This window comes from Protopterus annectens, chromosome 11.part0, assembly GCF_019279795.1.
Source record: "Protopterus annectens isolate FY-2018-M chromosome 11.part0, PAN1.0, whole genome shotgun sequence".
NCBI classification, from domain to species: domain Eukaryota; kingdom Metazoa; phylum Chordata; order Ceratodontiformes; family Protopteridae; genus Protopterus; species Protopterus annectens.
In genome coordinates, this window is record NC_056745.1 from 657,406,887 (window position 1) to 657,429,500 (window position 22,614).

General features: G+C 42.1%; 1 protein-coding gene across 1 annotated transcript in view; it reads left to right on the top strand.

Moving 5' to 3' along the window:
* LOC122815534 (tetraspanin-33-like) overlaps nt 1-22,614 on the top strand; it is a 429,437-nt gene that overhangs the window by 76,513 nt on the left and 330,310 nt on the right. Inside the window, exon 2 of the mRNA XM_044088100.1 lies at nt 9,803-9,860. Coding sequence (XP_043944035.1) covers nt 9,803-9,860 — 58 coding nt within the window. The remainder of the gene's footprint in view (nt 1-9,802; nt 9,861-22,614) is intronic.

Genomic DNA, 22,614 nt, shown 5'->3' on the forward strand with positions numbered 1-22,614 from the left:
GTCTGCTAATGCAAATGACATTACACCGCTAACATTCTAGCTATACAACACAGCAATATTTAAAAGCTGTTCCTGATTTGTGGTCTTGGTCTCTGATTCTGGAGTTAAGAGGATGAGAGGGCAGAGGGGAATTGCAGTGGGTTGCTCTGTATGGTTCTAACAGTAGTAAGATGAGTTACATTTCTGGGTCATTATTTCATGGATTTATTCATTCACTTGATTTCAACAGTCTTAGCGGCTCAACAGGAAGCACATTTACCTTTGGGGCAGAAGGCTGCGGATTCTATTTCCACACTAGGTAGTTAGATCAGTTTTCTACTACTGACACTGTATTGCAGTATAAGGGGGGTGCTGCACTCTTGAGAGTCTGTCCTTTAGATGAGACATTAAACCAAGGTCCCATCTGCCTGGTTCAAGTGAATGTAAAAGGCCCTACAGCACTTATTAAAAAGAGTTGGGGAAATTCACCATGGCTCTAGCCAAAGCTCCTCTAGTTAATATGAATACCACCTTAAGTCTTCCTTGTGAAGTCCATTGGCATAGTGGGACTGACTTGAACAATAAAGTGCAAATAAATAAAAAAGAACCTTAAGTGTATAGTCATACACATGATTGTAATTAGTCATATGTACGTATGTAGGCATGCAGGGTATTGTTTGTATACAATTTATGGTTTTCTGGCAGATTGTTGTGGGTTAGACCCAATAAAAAATAACAAATCTGAGTTTCAGCTTCATATCATTCAGAAAATGCTTGCTGGGCAGTCGCGGTGGTGCAGCAGTTAACATTGCCACCTCACAGCAAGAGGTTCTCTGGTTCGATCCTCAGCTGGGGTGCCTTCTGTGCGGAATCTGCATGTCCTCCCTGTGGTCACGTGGGTTTCTTCCGGGTGCTCTGGTTTCCTCCTACATCCCAAAGACATCCTGAAGGTGGATTGGACACTCTAAATTGTTCCTAGGCATGAGTGCGTGCATGTGTGTACTTTCTGTGGAAGTTTGGGCGCTGGGCTGGCAACTCGACACCGTAAAACTCCACTGCCAATCATGAGTGGATAAGTTGATCTGCTGTGGTGACTCCTAACCAGGAAAAGCCGAAAGAAGAAGATCATTTAGAAAATGCATGCTAATGCAGCAACCTTTGCACTAGCAACTTTCTAAGTGTAAAGAGTAATATTTAAAAAATTTCCATGATTTTGGGACTTTGTGATTCCTGAGATAAGAGGTTGAGAGGGTGAAGGGGAGTTGCAATGGGGCTGCACTGTGTGGTTCTGGCAACAGCAAGCTGGTATATATTTCTAGACCATTTTTTATGTACTTATACACTTACCTGATCTCAAGCCACTTATCTGAGGTCTGTTCCTCATAAAATTTGTGGTTTTCTGGCAGAGTGTTGTGGACTGTAGTCACTAAGTAATGGTAATGATATGCATTTCAGACTTCATATGTTTCAGAAAATTCTTGCTAACGCAAAACTTGTCATGTTTACTTATCTATTTATTTATTTATTTCCGTTTGTTATGTGGGTAAGATCACCAGTCCTTTTCAGTCAGGACCCAGGTTCATCTGAGCAGATAGAAAACATTGACAGACTAAACATTTACAGCAATTCAGATATAGTATGTACAATAATGAATATATTACAGTGATGACTAGAATGAAGAAAATTCAAGTGTAAGTTATATACATACTATATTTACAGAATGCACACATACATTTACTTTCATGGCACAATTGTACATATTCATTTAGTTTTAAGAATGATAGGATGGGTTAACATGGATGAGTTAACAGAGTTTTTAACTTTTAGCCATTGTCACAAAAGCTAGCACATTCAGCTTCCATCGGTAGATGTGATGTCCTTTTGGGCTGGTTTTATAATGTGTCAGTTCTTGTTGATGTGTGATTTCAGTTGGTCATGCTATGTTGCAGGCACTTGTCTATAAAAGGTTATTTTGTTAATAACTGATGTGAACGATGATCTCACTGGGATTAGATTATCTTCCTGACTACTTCTCAGAGCGTAGCTTTGTTCTGTGAGTGGTAGCTTATGACTCTGAAGGCACAATACCTATGCTTCATTATTATAAAAACTTCAGTACCAAACAATAGGGAGGCCCTTGCAGCTATTGGAAGCCAAATGACTCTCTTTAGGACATTGCAGAGGTGTTTTTGAGGATCTGCTAACAAGACAAATTTGTATACATTGTTTTCTGCTGTATGCAGTTTCTGAGTGTTGCATGCCAAGTGGAGTCACAATGGGGCAGAGTCTGCATTTCTGACTGTAGACATCTTGGCAGAACAAAGGAAAGAGGTGATATATTCTGTAGCATACTTTTAACTGAGAAAGCACTTTCTAGGTGGTAATGTCTGCAGCCATTGTGGTTGACCAAGGGGTGTAGATCAAGGCCTAAATATTTCTGTTCGGTGACATTAGGGATCATGGCGTCATTGATATCTTTGAGTAGTAGTGGTTGCACTCTGGATAGCTTGTCTGGAGTTGAAAATTCCATAGCATTGTTTTTCTTCAGGTTTATTTACACCTTATTTGTAGTATCCCAGTTGTATAGGTTAGAGAAATTGTTTCGTAGGTTGGATTGAAGGCCACTGAATGATTTGTGTGAGTCTAGCATGAGGGTGTCATCTGCATACACTGCTAGGTTATGCTTAGGGAAGTCAAATGTAAGAGCATTAATAAAGAGAGGGAAAAAAGAAGGGGCCTTGTTTCAACACCCGTGTTGAGAATACTTTTATTGGAAAGTGCTTCATTAACATAGATTTGATAGGTTCTTTCCTTTAGGTAATTTTGGAACCATAAGATATCAATACTACAGTTAAGTTTTATGAGCTTATTGAGTAGAAGGTTATGATTAACTGTGTCATACACCCAAGTCATATCAGTGAATACTCCAGCTCTTATCAGTTCTCATTTAAATTACTTATACTGGCAACTTTATAGGTATATAGCTGAACTATTTCAAATCTGTTCCTGATTTTAGGTCTTTTCCCTCAGATTCTTAAGCTACGAGGTTGGATGAGCATAGTGGGTGCAATGTGTTACACTGTATGGATATCATCGTAGAAGCCAAAATAGATTTCTGGGTCAATATTTATGTAAGTGTTCAGTCATTTGGTCATAAGCAAACATCTGTGGTGTACACAGTTATACAGGGGGCTGTAACTGATGATCATGTGTGTGTGTGTGTGTGTGTGTGTGTGTGTGTGTGTGTGTGTGTGTGTGTGTGTGTGTGTGTGTGTGTGTGTGAGTATGTGTGAGTATGTGTGTGTGTGTGTGTGTGTGTGTGTGTGTTGTGTTTGTAAATAGTTGGTTCCTGCATTTCAGTTATAGTGTAAAGGAAGGATTCAATGTTAGTAAATAGAAGCATCATCATATAAGCCATGTTCTTTGGGTACAGTCCTTCGTTTCCTTGTTTTGCCTATTTGAGTTTAATGCTAATATTTTAACTTTGAATATGTTTTTAATTTAGCTTGTTGTTTGCAGGCACATAGGTGTGAAATGCATTGTATTGGTCTATAACAGTGCTTGTCTGCCACTTAGTGCAGATGAGTAAGGGTATGAGCTGTTAATGTGCTGCTTTATGTAGTAAAGGTTTGAGTCTCACCTCTTTCGTTTGTTTACTGTTTGACTCTAACCAAGTCATTTCCCCAAACAGTGCTCCTTGTCTTCCCCTGAAAAGGGACACTTTAGGATTCAGAAAAAACTCTGCATTTGTGGTAAGAGCTGTAGTTTAAATGTGCTGTTTACATGCTGCAGTATTTTGCAATTCAAATACGTTAGCTATAATGATAATGTCCTTATTGTCAAATAACTTGCATGTTTCTGAATCACTCGTTAACTAGCACATGTGCAAATCAGCACTTTCCTGTGGTAACTAACACTGGCAGCCCATGCATCGCACTGGACAGGGATCTCCTTCATTCTCCCTCCCATACACATATGTGATAACTAACACTGGCAGCCCATGCATCGCACTGGACAGGAATCTCCTTCATTCTCCCTCCCATACACATATGTGGTAACTAACACTGGCAGCCCATGCATCGCATTGGACAGGAATCTCCTTCATTCTCCCTCCCATACACATATGTGGTAACTAACACTGGCAGACCATGCATCGCATTGGACAGGGATCTCCTTCATTCTCCCTCCCATACACATATGTGGTAACTAACACTGGCAGCCCATGCATCGCATTGGACAGGGATCTCCTTCATTCTCCCTCCCATACACATATGTGATAACTAACACTGGCAGCCCATGCATCGCATTGGACAGGGATCTCCTTCATTCTCCCTCCCATACACATATGTGGTAACTAACACTGGCAGACCATGCATCGCACTGGACAGGGATCTCCTTCATTCTCCCTCCCATACACATATGTGATAACTAACACTGGCAGACCATGCATCGCATTGGGCAGGGATCTCCTTCATTCTCCCTCCCATACACATATGTGGTAACTAACACTGGCAGCCCATGCATCGCACTGGACAGGGATCTCCTTCATTCTCCCTCCCATACACATATGTGGTAACTAACACTGGCAGCCCATGCATCGCATTGGACAGGGATCTCCTTCATTCTCCCTCCCATACACATATGTGGTAACTAACACTGGCAGCCCATGCATCGCATTGGACAGGAATCTCCTTCATTCTCCCTCCCATACACATATGTGGTAACTAACACTGGCAGCCCATGCATCGCACTGGACAGGGATCTCCTTCATTCTCCCTCCCATACACATATGTGGTAACTAACACTGGCAGCCCATGCATCGCATTGGACAGGGATCTCCTTCATTCTCCCTCCCATATACATATGTGGTAACTAACACTGGCAGCCCATGCATCGCACTGGACAGGGATCTCCTTCATTCTCCCTCCCATACACATATGTGGTAACTAACACTGGCAGCCCATGCATCGCACTGGACAGGGATCTCCTTCATTCTCCCTCCCATACACATATGTGGTAACTAACACTGGCAGCCCATGCATCGCATTGGACAGGGATCTCCTTCATTCTCCCTCCCATACACATATGTGATAACTAACACTGGCAGCCCATGCATCGCACTGGACAGGGATCTCCTTCATTCTCCCTCCCATACACATATGTGGTAACTAACACTGGCAGCCCATGCATCGCATTGGACAGGGATCTCCTTCATTCTCCCTCCCATACACATATGTGATAACTAACACTGGCAGCCCATGCATTGCATTGGACAGGGATCTCCTTCATTCTCCCTCCCATACACATATGTGGTAACTAACACTGGCAGCCCATGCATTGCATTGGACAGGGATCTCCTTCATTCTCCCTCCCATACACATATGTGGTAACTAACACTGGCAGCCCATGCATCGCATTGGACAGGGATCTCCTTCATTCTCCCTCCCATACACATATGTGATAACTAACACTGGCAGCCCATGCATCGCATTGGACAGGGATCTCCTTCATTCTCCCTCCCATACACATATGTGGTAACTAACACTGGCAGCCCATGCATTGCATTGGACAGGGATCTCCTTCATTCTCCCTCCCATACACATATGTGGTAACTAACACTGGCAGCCCATGCATTGCATTGGACAGGGATCTCCTTCATTCTCCCTCCCATACACATATACACTTTCAAACACACACCAATGCATCTGACTCAGATGTCTCTTTACTTTTCTTTTGTCCCTGCCCTCATAAATCTCGAACCCCTACAGTCACTCAATAATGGCAGATGCTAAGAGTTTCATTCTTTTTATTATTCATATCTATATTGTTATGCTAGAAATGTTGCTGTATTAACTTTTAAACAGAGTCCATATAATACTGTAAAAATTCACCCTTGTGTCATCTAGTGTTCCTCCTGGCTTTGTAATGAAGCCTTCCTCAACATGGACATGCTCCTGCTGTTGCCTCTTATATGTATCCTTTTCCTTGTAAGTCACAGACATTGCAAAGGCGGTGCTTCTACAGACCCTGGAAATTACCGCCCCATAAGCTTGACGAGCCTTGTCTGCAAAGCTATGGAGAGGATCATAATGGAACTCATAAATAAAGACATTGGGGAACTACAGACACTGGATCCTACCCAATTTGGCTTTGTCAAGGGCAGATCCTGCCTCTTGAACTTGGTCGACTTTTTCGAAACAGTCACTAAGGCCATTGATGAGGGTAAGGCAGTTCACACAGCCTACCTTGACCTAGCAAAAGCGTTTGACACAATACCCCACTCGGGCATCATAGAAAAGCTCACCAGCTTAGATGTAAACCCATATGTCACAAGATGGGTTGCAAACTGGCTCAAGGACAGAACACACAGGGTTAGAGTTGCTGGTGCCATGTCAGACTCTAAGCCAGTCATGAGCGGTGTCCCACAGGGCTCAGTCCTGGGCCCCCTCTTGTTCGGCATTTATTTTTCTGAAGTGCAGGCAAACATAGGGGATTGTGGCTGACAAAATTTGCAGATGACTGCAAACTGGGCACCATAATTGACACTCCATCAGACACAGACATCCTCCAGAGAGGTCTCATAGAAATGGATAACTGGTGCCAGAGCCATGGCCTTAAGCTAAATGCCAAAAATGTATAGTCAAACCCTTTGGGAAAAACAAGGTAACCCTAATTACCACATAAGTGGTAATCCATTAAACACTGAAGAAGTTATCAGGGACCTGGGGACCCAAGTTGACAGTAACCTCTCTTTTGACACTCACATTGCCAAAGTGGTTAGGAAGACCTTCTACATTGCCCACCTGATCATGAAGGGATTCACATCCAGATCAGGAGAGGTCATTGTACCCCTGTACTCTTCACTTATCAGACCAATGATTGAGTACAATGCCCCATTCGGAATGTACCTTACCCGACACCTGCAGCAGTTGGAAAGACCCCAAAAGTTCCTCACCAAAAGGATAAAGGGGCTCAAACATATGTCATACGATGCCCGACTGAAGAAACTCCAGCTCTATTCAGTCGCATACCGTCTGCTCAGAGGTGATCTGTGCCTGACATACAAGGCCATGTCCAACCCGGAATTAATGGACATGCTCCACCTCAAAAAATCCAAATCCACCAGAGCCACGAGAGCAAGAGACTTAAACCTCAACACGGATATAAATAGGACGTGCTGGAGGGACAGATTCATCACCCAGAGACTCCCTACACTATGGAACAGAATCCCAGTCCATGTGAGGCAGAGCCCCTCACTGACTCTGTTCAAGAGAAGTCTTGACGAGTGGATGGGAGATCGTAGGTTTACCCCGGGAATCATCTCTGTGTCACTGTTGGACAGAGGCACAGCAAACTAATGGGTATAGTATTCTCATCCTAAGGGGTGGTGAAAGCCACACACACTCTGGCTAGGCTTATAAATGCCCTAGGGCAGATAGCCTAGTATGAACCTATGAACCTATGAACCTATGAATCATGCCAGACCTCAGAGTTTCATGCTTATTATTATTATATAAAATAGCCATAGCTATACCAAACTATTAGTTGACATAGTGGGTTAATACAGCTTGTTTTCTGTATCAGTGGTACAGGGATCAAACTTTCTTCCCTGCTTTGCTTTACAGATTGTTTTCTTAAACACTTACGTAATATTTCAACAATCTCTGGTGTCTAGTGGAGTAGAGGACTAATACCTTCTGTGTGAAGAGGGGAGTTCGGGGTTCGAATGTCTGTTTTAGTGCCTTTGGGCATGATATACAGAGAATCCTAGATGCCTTTTGTTCCCCCAACTGATGACATCTTTCTTCTTCTTCTTTTTTGTCATGCTACACAGAGTGCCCTGATGCCTTTTGCTTCCCTCGATCCATGTTGCCTTTCTTCCTTCTTGTTTTTCAAAGTGCCTTTAATGCACAATAGGCTGCGATCTCCCTGATGTCTAGTGTCCCCCCCTTGTCTTTTGTTCTGCCAAATGTGTTAAGTGCCTTTAAGGCACAATATGAACATGACCTTAAGTGCTGTTAAGGCATGATGTTTCAAGTTATCCCTGGCATCTTCTGTTTCCCCTGACTCTATGTGCTATTAAATCATGATGTTTAGAGTTATCCATGGTGTCTAGTGTTCCCTCACCCCCCAGATGTTGCAGGATTTACTCATTAGTCTGGGGGAGTGTGAAGAAATGACAGCTCTCCCAACCCACCAGCCCACATACACAGACCTACACTAATACATTCATGCACAGACATACACACACAGCTGAACATGACACTCACAAACTCATCATTTACCCATACAAACGCATGCAGGCACACACAAACACACACCTTACCCTATCCCTAACTAACCTTCCCTCACAACAATTTCCCAGGCAGATAAACTCTCACACACATGCATTCCTATATGTACACATGCACACACACACAGCAACACTACCTATCAAATAATCTTCCCAGTACTTATTTCTACCGTGATGTATGAACACAAGCTTTTGGCTGTGAGCAGCCATGTTACTTTAATGCAGGCAGTTCTGGGGACAGCACATGGTAAATCAGCTTATGCCTCATTAGTATTTAGCATGGGCACAGAGACAGCCCTCCCTAGTGATGTATGTTTCCATGCTAAAGCACCACGGCAGAATTGTCTCTGAACAAGGTACAAGGTGTACACCTCATGTACACCTCGCAGTAACCTATCGGAACTGGTCCCATTGTCTTTGAATAACTGAACCCTTCTCATAGCCACTAATTAGTGCTTCAGTCTATGCTATTTGACTATAAATCCCAGCTTGCCTCTTGTAGTTTAGTGCCTTGCCATTGCTTCTTTCAAAGAAACAAAAGTTTTATTCTTTTCAATGTGAAAGTTTTTTGTTTTGTTTGGCAAATGGCTGTCAGTGTTTTTGCTGTAAACTTGTAATAAAAGTTTTAGAGTAAATCCAAATTTCTGTGGACCATTGTAAAAATAAAGATGAAAATGGGACGCACACTTGCAAGTTTGATAACTGGGAAGAGAAGCCAAGTAATGGAATATTGGTATGGCTGCTGGGGGAGTCCACCCTGCCTAGGGTCTCATTTGACAATGATTTGGCATTGCATAAAAAAGACAGAGAAAAAAGTACATTGACTGGGGCAATGCTGAATGGAGTTTAAGCATCATGCATGCTGTCACTTGCAGAACATTGAATGTTTCACGTATAGAAGTATATCACTTAAGCAGTGCGGACACAAAGCATAGTCTGTGGTATAACAGCGCATTCAGAATGCAAAGTTCTTGTAGATGCACTACAAACTGTCTCAGTAACAAACGTCTAATGCACTTAATGTATGTCATAGACTGAGGATGCATTCTGTTTTGCTTTCATAGTTGGGAGTGTTCAGATTTTTTTAAACAAAATGGATGTATCATCCCTGCATAGTTTTTGTCATCACATAGGTTGCTGTAAAGCACGAAGTTAATTCCTATTTACACAGGGATTAGTGTGTGTGTGTCTTTCGGCTTTTCCCGGTTAGGGGTCGCCACAGCGGAACTCCGGTCCGCTAATGATTGGCAGTAGAGTTTTACATGCTGGCTTGCCGGGCCTAACGCACAACCTTCAACGAAGGAACGCCCATTCACGCATGTCGTCACACAGTAGACGCTTTAACTGAGAATCGAACGGCCAACGTCTAACTATGAGGCGACAACGCTACCGCAGCACCACCACCGCAGTTACACAGGGATTAGTACTGTTTCAAAAAAAAAAGTCTGGATGGGGGTAACAAATTATTTCTATAATAAACTCAGTAATTTATAATAAGACTAACACAAGTTGTCATTTGTTTATTTTCAGATCGTCTCACTTCTGATGATAGGATTAGGCATATATGCCAAAATGGAGAAAGCAACAGGTAATACCTCAATACATCAATGTTTAGAGCAATATTAATTATTAAGCTTAGCCCATTTTAAGTGTCTTTACAGTGGGTAAAATGTGTAGCTTGTTATAGATGCAAATATTATTCATGCTGGCACATTGTACCCAAGTTACAACAGCCAAGACAGAGTAAAATGTGTTTCTTTTCCCTGCTTTATACTGCTTCTGTTACGGGGCATACCATGCACTTAACATATACACAATAACCACCTGATGTGTGAGTGTACCATAACCACCTGCTGTAGGAGTAGGCCATATCCACCTGCTGTAGCAGTGTACCATAACCACCTGCTGTAGCAGTGTACCATAACCACCTGCTGTGGGAGTGTGCCATATCCACCTGCTGTAGCAGTGTACCATAACCACCTGCTGTGGGAGTGTGCCATATCCACCTGCTGTAGGAGTGTACCATAACCACCTGCTGTAGGAGTGTACCATAACCACCTGCTTTAGGAGTGTGCTATAACCACCTGCTGTAGCAGTGTCCACCTTTGACTTGTATCCCCAGGCAAGGAGAATGCAAGAAAACACTTGGCACTTAAAATGTTCAACTTGAGCAGCTTGATGTGTGGTAAGAATGAACATTTGCAAACCAGGTAACATGTTTACCTTTGAGATTTTTGCAGGCTTGTGAAGACTTGTTAATGTGAAGTTTAAATAATTATGTTTCAGACTATAAGATCATAGATGTAGTAATAGTAAAAATATTAATACTAACAAAAATATTAATATTAACAAAAGATACTGTTATCAAGGGTGTGGCCAGGCATATACCATGTATGCCATGGTGACTACTTTCTTTAATAATTTATTTTCTGCACTGTTTGTTGTGATTTTATTTTATTAAGTTGCAGCTTTGTTAAACATAATTTTTTAAGACTGCTATGCTGACCAAATGATATTTTTGTTATGCCTGTCAGTTTCAGATTTTTTTGTACTCTAAAGGTGTGCTGCCCGGACACATGCACTATCTGTGATACTTGGGGGGGGGGGGGGGTTACATTGTCAAAGTTAGTGTACAATTCAAAAAAACTTGGCTGTTCCACTGACTGCAACCCTAATATGTTTTACCTGTAATAACAGTTTGTGCAGTTACACTATGAGTACTAAATATGTGCATGCAGTAAAAATGAAATGTAACTAAAGTACTCCACTGATTCTGAAATTGTTCAAAGAAAATTATCAAACTCAGTTCAACTTGTATCTTTCTGCAGCATGCTTACCAAATCATATTGCACAAATAAAAATGCTACATATTCCCTTTCTTTCATGGGACACCAGGCTCAACTTGGAGAAAGATAACTTTTTTATAACTAGGAAAACCTGTATCTGACCAGACTAGTCATATCTTCTAACTGATTTCGGATGCTTTACACAGGAGTAGAGAGGAAAAGCCGAAAGCGGAATAAGAGAGTTGTATCAAGTGATTCAAATATTCCACAGGAGCAACATCAGAACACCATATAAATGCATAAAATATTTTCATAGGTTAGTACCATTTTAAGCCTAGCCAATTATTCCTTGTGAGACTCAAACCCTGTACCTTGTGTTTGTAAGGCAAACACCTTAACCATTAGGCCACCCTCCCAACCTTCTCAGCATCTTTTCCAAACAAAAATAAGCGACACAGTCTATTATTATTAAAAAGTTCCTAGTGACACTATGCAAAACGGCTCTTCATGTTTCATGTTTCCCATTCAGCATCACTTCCTGTTTGTGATCACTGTAATTAATGTCAATCAACAACTCAGCGAACTGTCTAAGATCTGTCAAAACAAGAAATATCTCTAAACATTCCTATCAACTGTCCTTGATTTTGCCTTGTATTTTTGCCCTATTCATCATAAAAAGTTTAATTTTCTGGTAAATCATTAACACTTTCAGTCGTTAATGCCACAGTTTCATACTACTTACTGTTTAGCAAATGCATGTCAGAGCAAAACCTGTTCTAGTACCCTTTTAAGTGAATTAGAGTAATGTTAAAAATAAAAACACAGTTCGGATGAATTAAAAAAACTACTGAACCACTAAAGTGAAAGATGAGCATTTTCATCTACTAAACTATTTTCAAGATCTATAGACTTCTTCAGATCAATGAACACAGGCTGTGTACAATACAGAACAAAATAGAGAAAATGGTCCCATATTAAAAAAAAATGAAGTACTTTGAGCAGGTCAGGAGAAACTACAAATCCAGGTCCAACCATATGTGGCCTGATTACTAACATCACAGAAAAAAAGGGGTGGACAGACAAGGTTGCTGATATACTGGAGCTGACACAACAACTAAACCTTTTTTTACCCATGGATGCTGTCCCCAAACCTGCCGACCCAATGTCCTAAGGCCCGAAATCACCACAACAAAAGGAAGAGTGGATCCAACACAAAGACACAGGAGATCAACCTGAGACAACTTGTTATTCTAAAACTGAAATTAAACAACAACCTACAACTCTCTACAATGCTAGCACCCTGCCAACAAACCTGAATTAAATACAGGCCACATCAAAGGGCCAGGTCTCCATCCAGGACCCCAACAACCATCCACCAGTCCCAGCACCAAGACAGGCAAAACTACATGAACAGGAGCAACAGCCCACCACAGGGAAAACAACACAACAGAGAGAAACAGCACAACAGAACACTACCAAGAAGATCAAGAGACAGGGAGGGAGAGGGATGTTGGGAGACAAAGACAGAGAGATGGGGAACAAACCCAGGATTGAACTTCTCCACTAGACAGCTATCTGACTTCAACATAATGGTCCTTAGCAAAGTTTTCACTTTTGTCCAGAGTCAGAACTTGAACCTACAACTTAAGCTGCATGGCTCACACAAGGAAAGCAAAAAAATAGGTGAAACCCAGTGACATTATCCCAGCCTCCAAGCAACCATTCACAGTTTTTGAAAGAAGCTGTGAGAAAGAGAGTGTGACCCTCCTTAGCAAACCATGCATACATAATTATTGCAAACTCTTCAAAGAGGTACAGATTGCACTTAAGAACCTAAACCAAGACCCTTCACATTTGAGGTATGAAGGCTAACAAAGGAAGGGGGATTTGTTGTAATGCACACCACCAAGAGGAAATGTTTGCAGTGCTGGATAACCCTACCTACTACAATGGGGAATGATCCCTCAAGCACATCCAAAGCAGACAAGAAGAAACAATGACTATCCTCAGACAAATAAATAAACAAGAAAGGCTGTCTGACAGACTATTCATCTTTACTTATTTTTTTACAGTGCAACACCTTCATGTCCCAAACTTATTTGGGATAACAAAGACACATAAGAACAAGACTGACCCACCATTCAGACAAGAGGTGGCCAATGGAGGGTCCATCAGTGAGACCATGGCTATACATTTAGAAAATAAGTTCAAACCATTGGCTGAATTTATGTCATCCAACTTCCTAGACTCCATAGACTTCAGAAAGAAAATTAGTGACCATTAACATTGATCTGAAGAAGTCTACACCTCTTGAAGATAGTTTGGTAGATGAAAGCACTTACCTTTCACTGTGGCTAAATAAAATTTAATTTTGTAGATCCAAACTATATTTTTATTTTAATCATTCAGTGATATAGCCACCTGAGGCTTATTGTAGACAGTTAGGGGATAGCTGACATTTTGTAGCTGTCAATATTTAAAAATTGTCCCTGATTTTGGGACTTTGTCCTCCATTGTTTTGGCTTTTTTCAGAATTCTTGATGAAATTATTTGAGAGATTTGTATTTACATTTTGGAAGAAGAAAAAAAATGTGATACAGCAACAAGAAGTACAGGTGCTGGGAAGGTGTGCTGGCAGGAATGAGGTATTACAAATGAAACAAGTAGTTTCTTGCTTTACACAGTACTTACTAAGTACTTTTGCAGCATCAAAATAGGAGAAGAATCATAGGTTCATAAGTTCATAGGTTCATACTAGGCTATCTGCCCTAGGGCATTTATAAGCCTAGCCAGAGTGTATTTGGCTTTCGCCACCCATTTTAAATGAATTTTGCTATTCCCTTTTTTGAGGTTAGTATACTGTGCCTCTGTCTAACAGTGACACAGAAGTGATACCCGGGGTAAACCTACGATCCCCCATCCACTCATCAAGATTACTCTTGAAGAGAGTCAATGAGGGACTCTGCCTAACCTGGACTGGGATTTTATTCCAGAGTGAAGTGAGCCTCTGGGTTATGAATCTGTCCCTCCAGCATGTCCTATTTATTTCAGTGCTGAGGTTCAAGTCTCTTGAGTGCGTAGCTCGATGGGATTTGGATTTTCTGAGGTGCAGCATGTCCATTAATTCTGGGTTGGACATGGCTTTATACGTCAGGCACAGATCGCCTCTGAGCAGGCGGTATGCCACTGAGTGGAGCTGGAGTTTCTTTAACCGGGCAGCATATGGCATCTGTTTGAGCCCTTTGATCCTCTTGGTGACGTACTTTTGGGGTCTTTCCAGTTGCTGCAGGTGTCTGGTAAGGTACATCCCAAAGGGGGCATTGTACTCAATTATGGGCCTGATGAGGGATGAGTAAAGAGGCACGATGACCTCCCCTGATCTAGATGTGAATCCCTTCATGATTAGGTGGGCTATATAAAATGTTTTTCTAATCACTTTGGCGACGTGATTTTCAAATGAGAGATTGCTATCAACTTGGGTCCCCAGGTCCCTAATTACTTCTTCCGTACTTAATGGATTACCACCTATGTGGTAATTTGTGGGCACTTTGTTTTTGCCAAAGAGGATGACTATACACTTTTTGGCGTTTAGCTTGAGGCCATGGCTCTGGCACCAGTTGGCTGTTTCTATGAGGTCCTTTTGTAGGATGCTTGTGTCAGCTGGAGAGTTGATTATGGTGCATAGTTTGCAGTAATCTGCGAACTTGGTCAGCCACAGTCCTTCCGTGTTGCCTGTACCTCCGAGAAATATATACCGAACAAGAGAGGTCCCAGGACTGAGCCTTGTGGGACGCCACTTGTAACTGGTTTGGAGTCTGACATGGCTCCAGCAATTCTAACCATGTGGGTTCTGTCCTTGAGCCAGTTTGCAACCCATCTAGTGACATAGGGGTTTATATTTAAGCTGGTGAGCTTATCTATAATGCCCGAGTGGGGTATTGTATCGAAGGCTTTTGTGAGGTCCAGGTAGGCTATGTGGACCACCATCCCCTCGTCAATGGCCTTGGTGACCGTTTCAAAGAAATCAACCAGGTTTAAGAGGCAGGATCTGCCCTTAGCAAAGCCAAACTGGGTAGGATCCAGTGTCTGTAGGTCCCCAATATCTTTATTTATGAGGTCCATGATGATCCTTTCCATAGCTTTGCAGACCAAGCTAGTCAGGCTTATGGGGTGATAGTTTCCAGGATCTGTTGAGGCACCACCTTTGTGGAGAGGGACCACTGTTGCTGTACGCCACTCTTTGGGTACATATCCTGTAGTAAGGCTGAGATTGAACAGTAGTTTTATGTTTGGGTTTAGCTCTTCTTGGAGTTCATGTAGGACACAGCCCGATGCTGTGTTTTTTTGCTTTGGAGAGGGCAGCTCTTACCTGAGCACCTGAGATGTCAGGGAGACAGCACTCTGCTGGGATAGATATTTGCCCTTTTGGTGGAGAGGGGGGGGGGGAGAAGTTTGCGCTGAACCTGTCAGCTAGGATGTTGGCAATGTCTGTGGGTTCGGTGTATTTTTTGTCATTTTGGACTAATTCTGAACATATCTGGGAATTCCCACCCAGGTTCCTAACATAACTAAAGAAAGCCTTGTGATTATCCTTAGTGTCCTGTGCAATTTTTCTCTCGAAGCTGGCCTTAGATGATTTTATGAGTGCCCGTAGTTTTTTGCTAATACTGATCAAAGATGCCTTCCCTTTTTGGGTAGTAGCTTCCTCCTTCTATTGTATAGTTTGTTTATGGCTGGGGTACACCAGACAGGACGCCTGCCTTTGGAGGATTGGGTCTTGGTTTTATTTGGGATTGCATGATCCATGCATTCCTGAAGGTGTTCATAGAATGCGTTTATAAAGGTTTCTGCGGTCTGGGCTGTATTTTCCACAGGCCCAGGGGCTTTGAAGGATTCCACCTCGGTTTTGAGGAGTGTGAAATTTGCTTTAGAGAAGTTTTTCACTGTGGTTTTCTGGGCAAGGGGTGGGGTCAGGATGTGAATATCCAGTGAGATTAGTTTATGGTCTGATCTTACCAGTGCGGGATACACTTCTGGTCTGGAGCATAGAGCCCCCATGTTGGTGATGATCAGGTCCAGTATGTTTTCCCCTCTTGTGGGAGTGGTAACAAGTTGTTCCATAGCATTTGAGTTTATAAATTCTAGGAACCTTTGGGCTAGGGTGTTGGAGCTAGAGTAATGCTCCCAGTCTATGTTTGGGTAGTTGAAGTCGCCCAGTATAATGGTGTTTGGAGAGACCTTCATATTTTTCAGTGTTCTCAGGAAGGCCAAGTAGGGTTCCTGGGTTTGGGAGGGTGGTCTGTAGCAGGCTATAAACTGGAAGGCAGTTTTACCCACTGTTAGTTGCACATGGATAGTCTCTGATGCTTCGTGCTGTGCCACCAACCTGGAGGTGTGGGTATCTTTGACAAATATTGATACTCCCCCTCCTTTTGTGGTTCGGTCCAAGTTTTGGGGCTGAAAAGCATGGTATGAGGTATGACCTGGTAGTGCTGGGGTGCTCTCGGAGCCTTGAACCAGGTTTCTGTTACTGCACAGATATCGATGTTTTCCATGCTAAGGAGAGTTTCGAGTGCATGCATCTTGAGGTTTAGACTTCTGGCGTTGAGTAGCATTACTCTTAGTTTCTTATCCCTTGTGATACCTATGGAGGTGGGTTTGTCTTTTGAGTCTTGCCTAAAAAAGGCACTATGGGGGTGGCAAGAGCCTTTGTCAATATCCGAAAGCCCAGGGGTGACAGGTACAAGCCGTCCCTAGCGAAGCATTGTGGCTTGTCGAGCATGTCATCCCAGGCTGACAGGCATTGGATCCCCTTTGAATGACACCAATACTTAAGCCAATTGTTGAAATTGATCATTTTGTCTTCATATTGTGGCATCATTCTTAGTGAGGGTAAGATGCCACTTAAGGTCATGGTCATACCGGCCTGGGCTACATGCTCAGAGAGCTCCTCTATGTCTCTTTTGATGTAGTCCAGGGAGGTACGTCTCAGGTCATTCACACCAGCATGGACAATGACTGAGTCATATTTGTACTTGCCTTGGAGTGACCTGAGTGCTTGTGTTATGTAGCGGATCCTAGCACCCGACAGGCAGCTCACCGTGACCTTTTCATTGTTCAGCCTGGTGAGCGGGACGTCAGTGTGCCTGACGATAGAGTCACCTATTACAAGTGTATCAGGTGTGTTGTTTAGCCTTAAGGGCTGTGACTGTTCAGCACACTGGCTTTGTGAGCTATGTGTTGCACGTGTTTTGTTTTGGGGTAGCGGTTGCTTGGGTGTCTGCTTTGGAGGTCCCTGCTGCTTAGGCAGATTTTTATTTAGAGCCTCCAAGTATGTTTTTGTGTGTTTATGTGTTTGGTTTGCTGTCGTGGTAGGTCTATGTAAGACTGGAATTGTAGTGAGTGTGGTTTCCTTCTCCTCCAGACTGGTTACGCCAGTACTGAGTTGAGAGAGCTTAGCTTCCAGTTTGGCTATATGGTTGCATCTCTCACATGTGTTGGAATTTGTTGGGAGGAGGAGAGGGTTGTCTGTGTACATAAGGCAGTTGTAACATTGCCTAAAGATTCCCAGATTCACCAGCTGGACCGGAGAGGAGATTGACAACTCACCTTTGGACATGCTAGAATAGTATTGGGAATTCCTTTATAATTGAAAAAAAGGGCCAATGGGGAACAAGGTACTCAAAGGGAGTTTGTGAGGGTGTAGTGCTTTTAATTTTTTAGTGCTGACTTATATAATTGCTTTAGTGAGCAAGTGCCAGGCTTTAGAGTAGGAATAGGGTGTTTATTATGAGAACTAGATCAGTTCTAAGGGAAAAAGTGAAGAGCAGACTTTGTGGAGCCGAGAATGGTTTAAACCCAATTAAGCGGAACTGCCCGATGCTGCGCTATGCGCAAAATTGCGCAAAGCCGCGCCAAAGCGGGTTTTATACAGGGGGACTTGAAAGAGCTAGAAATTGGCCCAAAACGGCCAATAGACTACCAGATTCTTCTGCTGGGAACACTCCTCCAGGGATAGATAGGCTGCTCTAAGCTCCCCACTGCCACTGGTGAACAAAGAAGCCTCCCTTTATCCAAGAAAGGAAATGGGCAACACAGGAACTTTCCAAAAGTCCAGAATACAACAAAGCCTGTATTTTGACTACTGTAGGTCAGGAAAGACGGGAAACAAGGATAATTTTTTTTCTTCTTTTTTGCAACAGACAGCAGGAAAATGCAATAAATATGTAACACAGGCTAGCGCACTTGAGTGCATAGCCTCAACAGGTAAATGCAACAAACAGGACAAACTTTAAAAGTGCAGGTGCAAAAAAACTTTAAACAGTTTAAAACAGTTCAAGAAGCAGAAATACTTGCAGTTTAGCTAGATCAGACAGTCACCCAGGTAGTAGCAGGAAAAAGAAAACACTTTTATCAGGTTAGCAGTCGCTCTTTGAGCCTTTCTGCTGCTAGCACCACTCTGCAGGACCACGAGGAGCTTGGCTGAGTAGTAACAAGCTCAAAAACCTCGCAAAGCGGGTTTTATACAGGGGGACTTGAAAGAGCTAGAAATTGGTCCAAAACGGCCAATAGACTACCAGATTCTTGTGCTGGGAATACTCCTCCATGGATAGATAGGCTGCTCTAAGCTCCCCACTGCCACTGGTGAACAAAGAAACTTCCCTTTATGCAAGAAACGAAATAGGCAACACAGGAACTTTCCAAAAGTCCAGAATACAGCAAAGCCTGTATTTAGACTACTCTAGGTCAGGAAAGATGAGAAACAAGGATAATTTTTTTGTTTTTTTTCTTTTTTGTAACAAACCGCAGGAAAATGCAATAAATATGTAACACAGGCTAGCACACTTGAGTGTGTAGCCTCAACAGGTATATGCAACAAACAGGACAAACTTTAAAAGTGCAGGTGCAAAAACAACTTTAAACAGTTTAAAACAGTTCAAGAAGCAGAAATACTTGCAGTTTAGCTAGATCGGACAGTCGCCCAGGTAGTAGCAGGAAAAAAACACTTTTATCAGGTTAGCAGTCATTCTTTTAGCCTCTCTGCTGCTAGCACCACTCTGCAGGACCACGAGGAGCTTGGCTGAGTAGTAGCAAGTGCAAAAACTGCGCCAAAGCGGGTTTTATACAGGGGGACTTGAAAGAGCTAGAAATTGTCCCAAAACGGCCAATAGACTACCAGATTCTTGTGCTGGGAACATCCTTGCATCAACATAAAAAAAGAAAAAATTCTGAAACACTGCACGCAGGCAACTCTAAATATGACATGTATCTACTGCAGCTTTAAAGATTCACCTGCTTTCCTGCATTTGACTTACAATAATTTCAGTACAACTGACAAATGTCAGAACATATTCAGAGTTAAGAACTGATCATTTGAAGCTGTTTTTTATTCTCAGTTAGGTTGCTGTGCATATTTAAGTTAATATGCATAACTTTTTACATTGTTGAAACATTGTTGACTTTTGAGTTGTAACTGAAGGACTAAAAACTACTAGAATTCAGAGTCAGGTGGAGTTTCTGGAGTTTTGCTCTTTTCAATACTTTTTTCCCGCACGGAGGTCAGGGCCAGGTTCTTTTTGCTTTTCTTATGAGGAGTCTATCGAATTTGTGAACTTTGGAAACTTCGGTTTAGAAGTACCTAATAGGTCTATGCAGATGCTGGAAAGTCTGGAAGACCGACAATAGCAGCTAAATGTGATTATGGAAGTCTACAAGCAGTAAACTGGAAGCAGTTAGCACTGGTTAGCTGCAAGAATTGCAGCAGGTTCATCTAGATTTGTAGAAAGTGGCATTTATACTTCTGAATAAAACAACTTAAGCTGGCCTAGACTAAACAAGGAACAATAACTCTTCTGTTGAAATTAAAATTAATTGGTCTATCTCCCAGCAGATTGTGATGATTTTAGCACTTTTAAAATACAAATATCAGCATAGCAGTAAAGGGAATCTACAGAGCTGAGTGATTTCTCAATGTTTTGGAAGTTTTTATTGTGAATATTAGGAAGATGTTTAAATAGAAAATACTTTGCAAAATACCTGTAAACATGCACCTGTTATTTTGTTCTGTACTTTTATGTCTTTCTTATTATTTGGTAACTTTGTGTGTTTTGACTGCAGTAGAGTTTAAGCAGAGACTGACCAGACATCGTTTTTGGTATGCTGGAAGATGGCATCATATTTTAGCATTTAATAAAGAATGGACTGCAGTACAAGGAATACGAGGAATGATCTAGAGATTCCAAAGGGGCACTTAAGGACATTTAAAAGTTAGCTGAATATGAACATTGGGGGGTATACAAATATCCTTAGTATTTCTACAAAGTGTTAAGTGCCTCAAACAAGTTTTTTTCTCACCTAGTATCATGGCATTATGCAATATGGCTAGACCTGCAACTGAAATACATATTTTTGCACTTAAGAAACAAAACTAGCTACTTTGGCCACATTCAGTGAAACTGGATGAAAATACATACAAAAAAAAAAACGCATTTGTGGTGCTTAACATGTCAAATTGTTTTTGCAGTGTAAATTTAATTGTTACTATTTTAAAGGACAGAGTTTGTCTGCTATACCTAGTAAACTTCTTTAAAAGGTTTCTGAAGAAATAAATAACAGCATATCCGTGTGTGCCACTTAGCTGGACGTAGACAAGGCCTTTGATAGTATTCTGCACTTAGGCATTATCAATAAAGTAATCAAACTAAATGTTAATTCTTACATAAGCCATTGGATATCAATCTGAATCACTGACAGAACCAACTCAATTAAGACTGGAGGCACACTTTCCCCTAAAAGGCTTGCCATGAGTGGGTACCCCAGCCTTAGTACTAGGGCTACTCTTTGATATTTACTTCTCCACTGATAAAGCTGATTTTGAGACTGTTAGACACACTTACCACATAAACACTGCCCCCCCCTCAAAATAGACTTAGTTATCAGGGGTATGGGAATCTTTATAGACAATGAATGTGTCTATGACTACCACTTGTCTGTTATAGCTAGAAAATCCTTCTATCTAGCCAGCTGATTACCAGGAGTAGATTTTTTCGTTCCGAGAATGTTATCATTCCGCTGCTACTCCTCCTTATTAGGACCCTTCAGCATGTAGCTGTCCAAATAGTCCAACTCAAAAACAGAAATTCCTGAAAATTAAGGTTTGGAGTTCTGTGTGCTAGGCTTAATGTTTTAAAGCTCTATCTCTGTCTTTTCTGTATCTTACACCCTACTGTGTAGTGGCCTCTGCCTAGCCTACAAAGCCTCAGATCAAACAAACAAGACCTTGCATAACCTCCTAGATATTAAAATTCCTTTGATGTGAGAGGACAATCCACAATAGAGGCTAGGAAGCAGAAGAGAAAATTGATGAAAACAGATGAAGCATTCACTTCAGCTTGTGTACATGTGCTAAGATGTATATAGCAAAAGAAGAATGCAACTTTAAAGGATCCATTGCACTGATTAAATCTGTTTTTTACCATAAAAAGAGGAGGAATGGGAGAGGACAGTAAAGAAAAGAGGCAACAGGCAAAGGATAGCACACAAGGGGGAAAGGTATCATAAGAATGGGAGTGAGAGAGAGAGGGCAACAGAGGAAGGGTATGAATATCTATTTTTTCTTTAAGAAAGAAAGCTGGGGAAGGATTTTACGGAAGGTGAAGGAAAGATAAGACGTTTTGGGTCAGTAGCAGGGGCCAACACACAAATGTATAACATAGACAAAGACCGACTGGGGAGGGGAACAGTAGAGTAGACATATAGAAACAAGGGAGGACAATGCTGATGGGGAAAACTGGACAACAAACAGGGGCCAACAGTGAAACAAGGGATGGGAACACTGGATTGGGGGATATGGTGGATATGGATTTCCATATTGCACTGCCTGTACAATACCCGGGGAAGGTTAGACAGCATCCTGACTATCCTTTTCACTGGGTCCTTCCTGAGGTGCTGATGGCAAGGGCAGACAGCGATGTGACTCCACCAGCAAAAAGAAGAACTTTTCCAGGTTGCCAATACGGGCTTCTAGCCACTGGTCCAACAATTCTTCTACGAGCTCCACCATCTCCTTGCAGGTTACAAAGCTACTATGCTGGCAGTGCCACCAGAGGGAACAGTAGTACTCCCAGCTGGTGAAACACCACCCAGGACTGGATAGGTGCCCACCTAGCTGCTGCCTGCTGCAGCCACCAAGGAGACAGCTTGGGATGTTGCTTGGGGAGATTCAGGAGATGGCTGAGTCTGCTGGGGGACTGTAAACCTAGGCCAAGCCATTGGCACTGCTGTGGTAAACACTGTTATGTGAACAATTGTAAAATAAATGGGAAGATATATAATAAGCATAAAATACATTTAAAAGAAAGGATAGTGAGAAAGGGAGGGATGGGATAGAGGGGAAAAAATGAATAACATCAAAATAATGTATCCACAAACCACTTGACTAAGAACATTATACAAATATTTAAATACTTCTTTATAAAGCTATAAACCTGACTAACGTTATGGGTGTATGATGTAAAGGCTGGTATGCTATGATGTGCTACCGTAGCTGGCCTGACA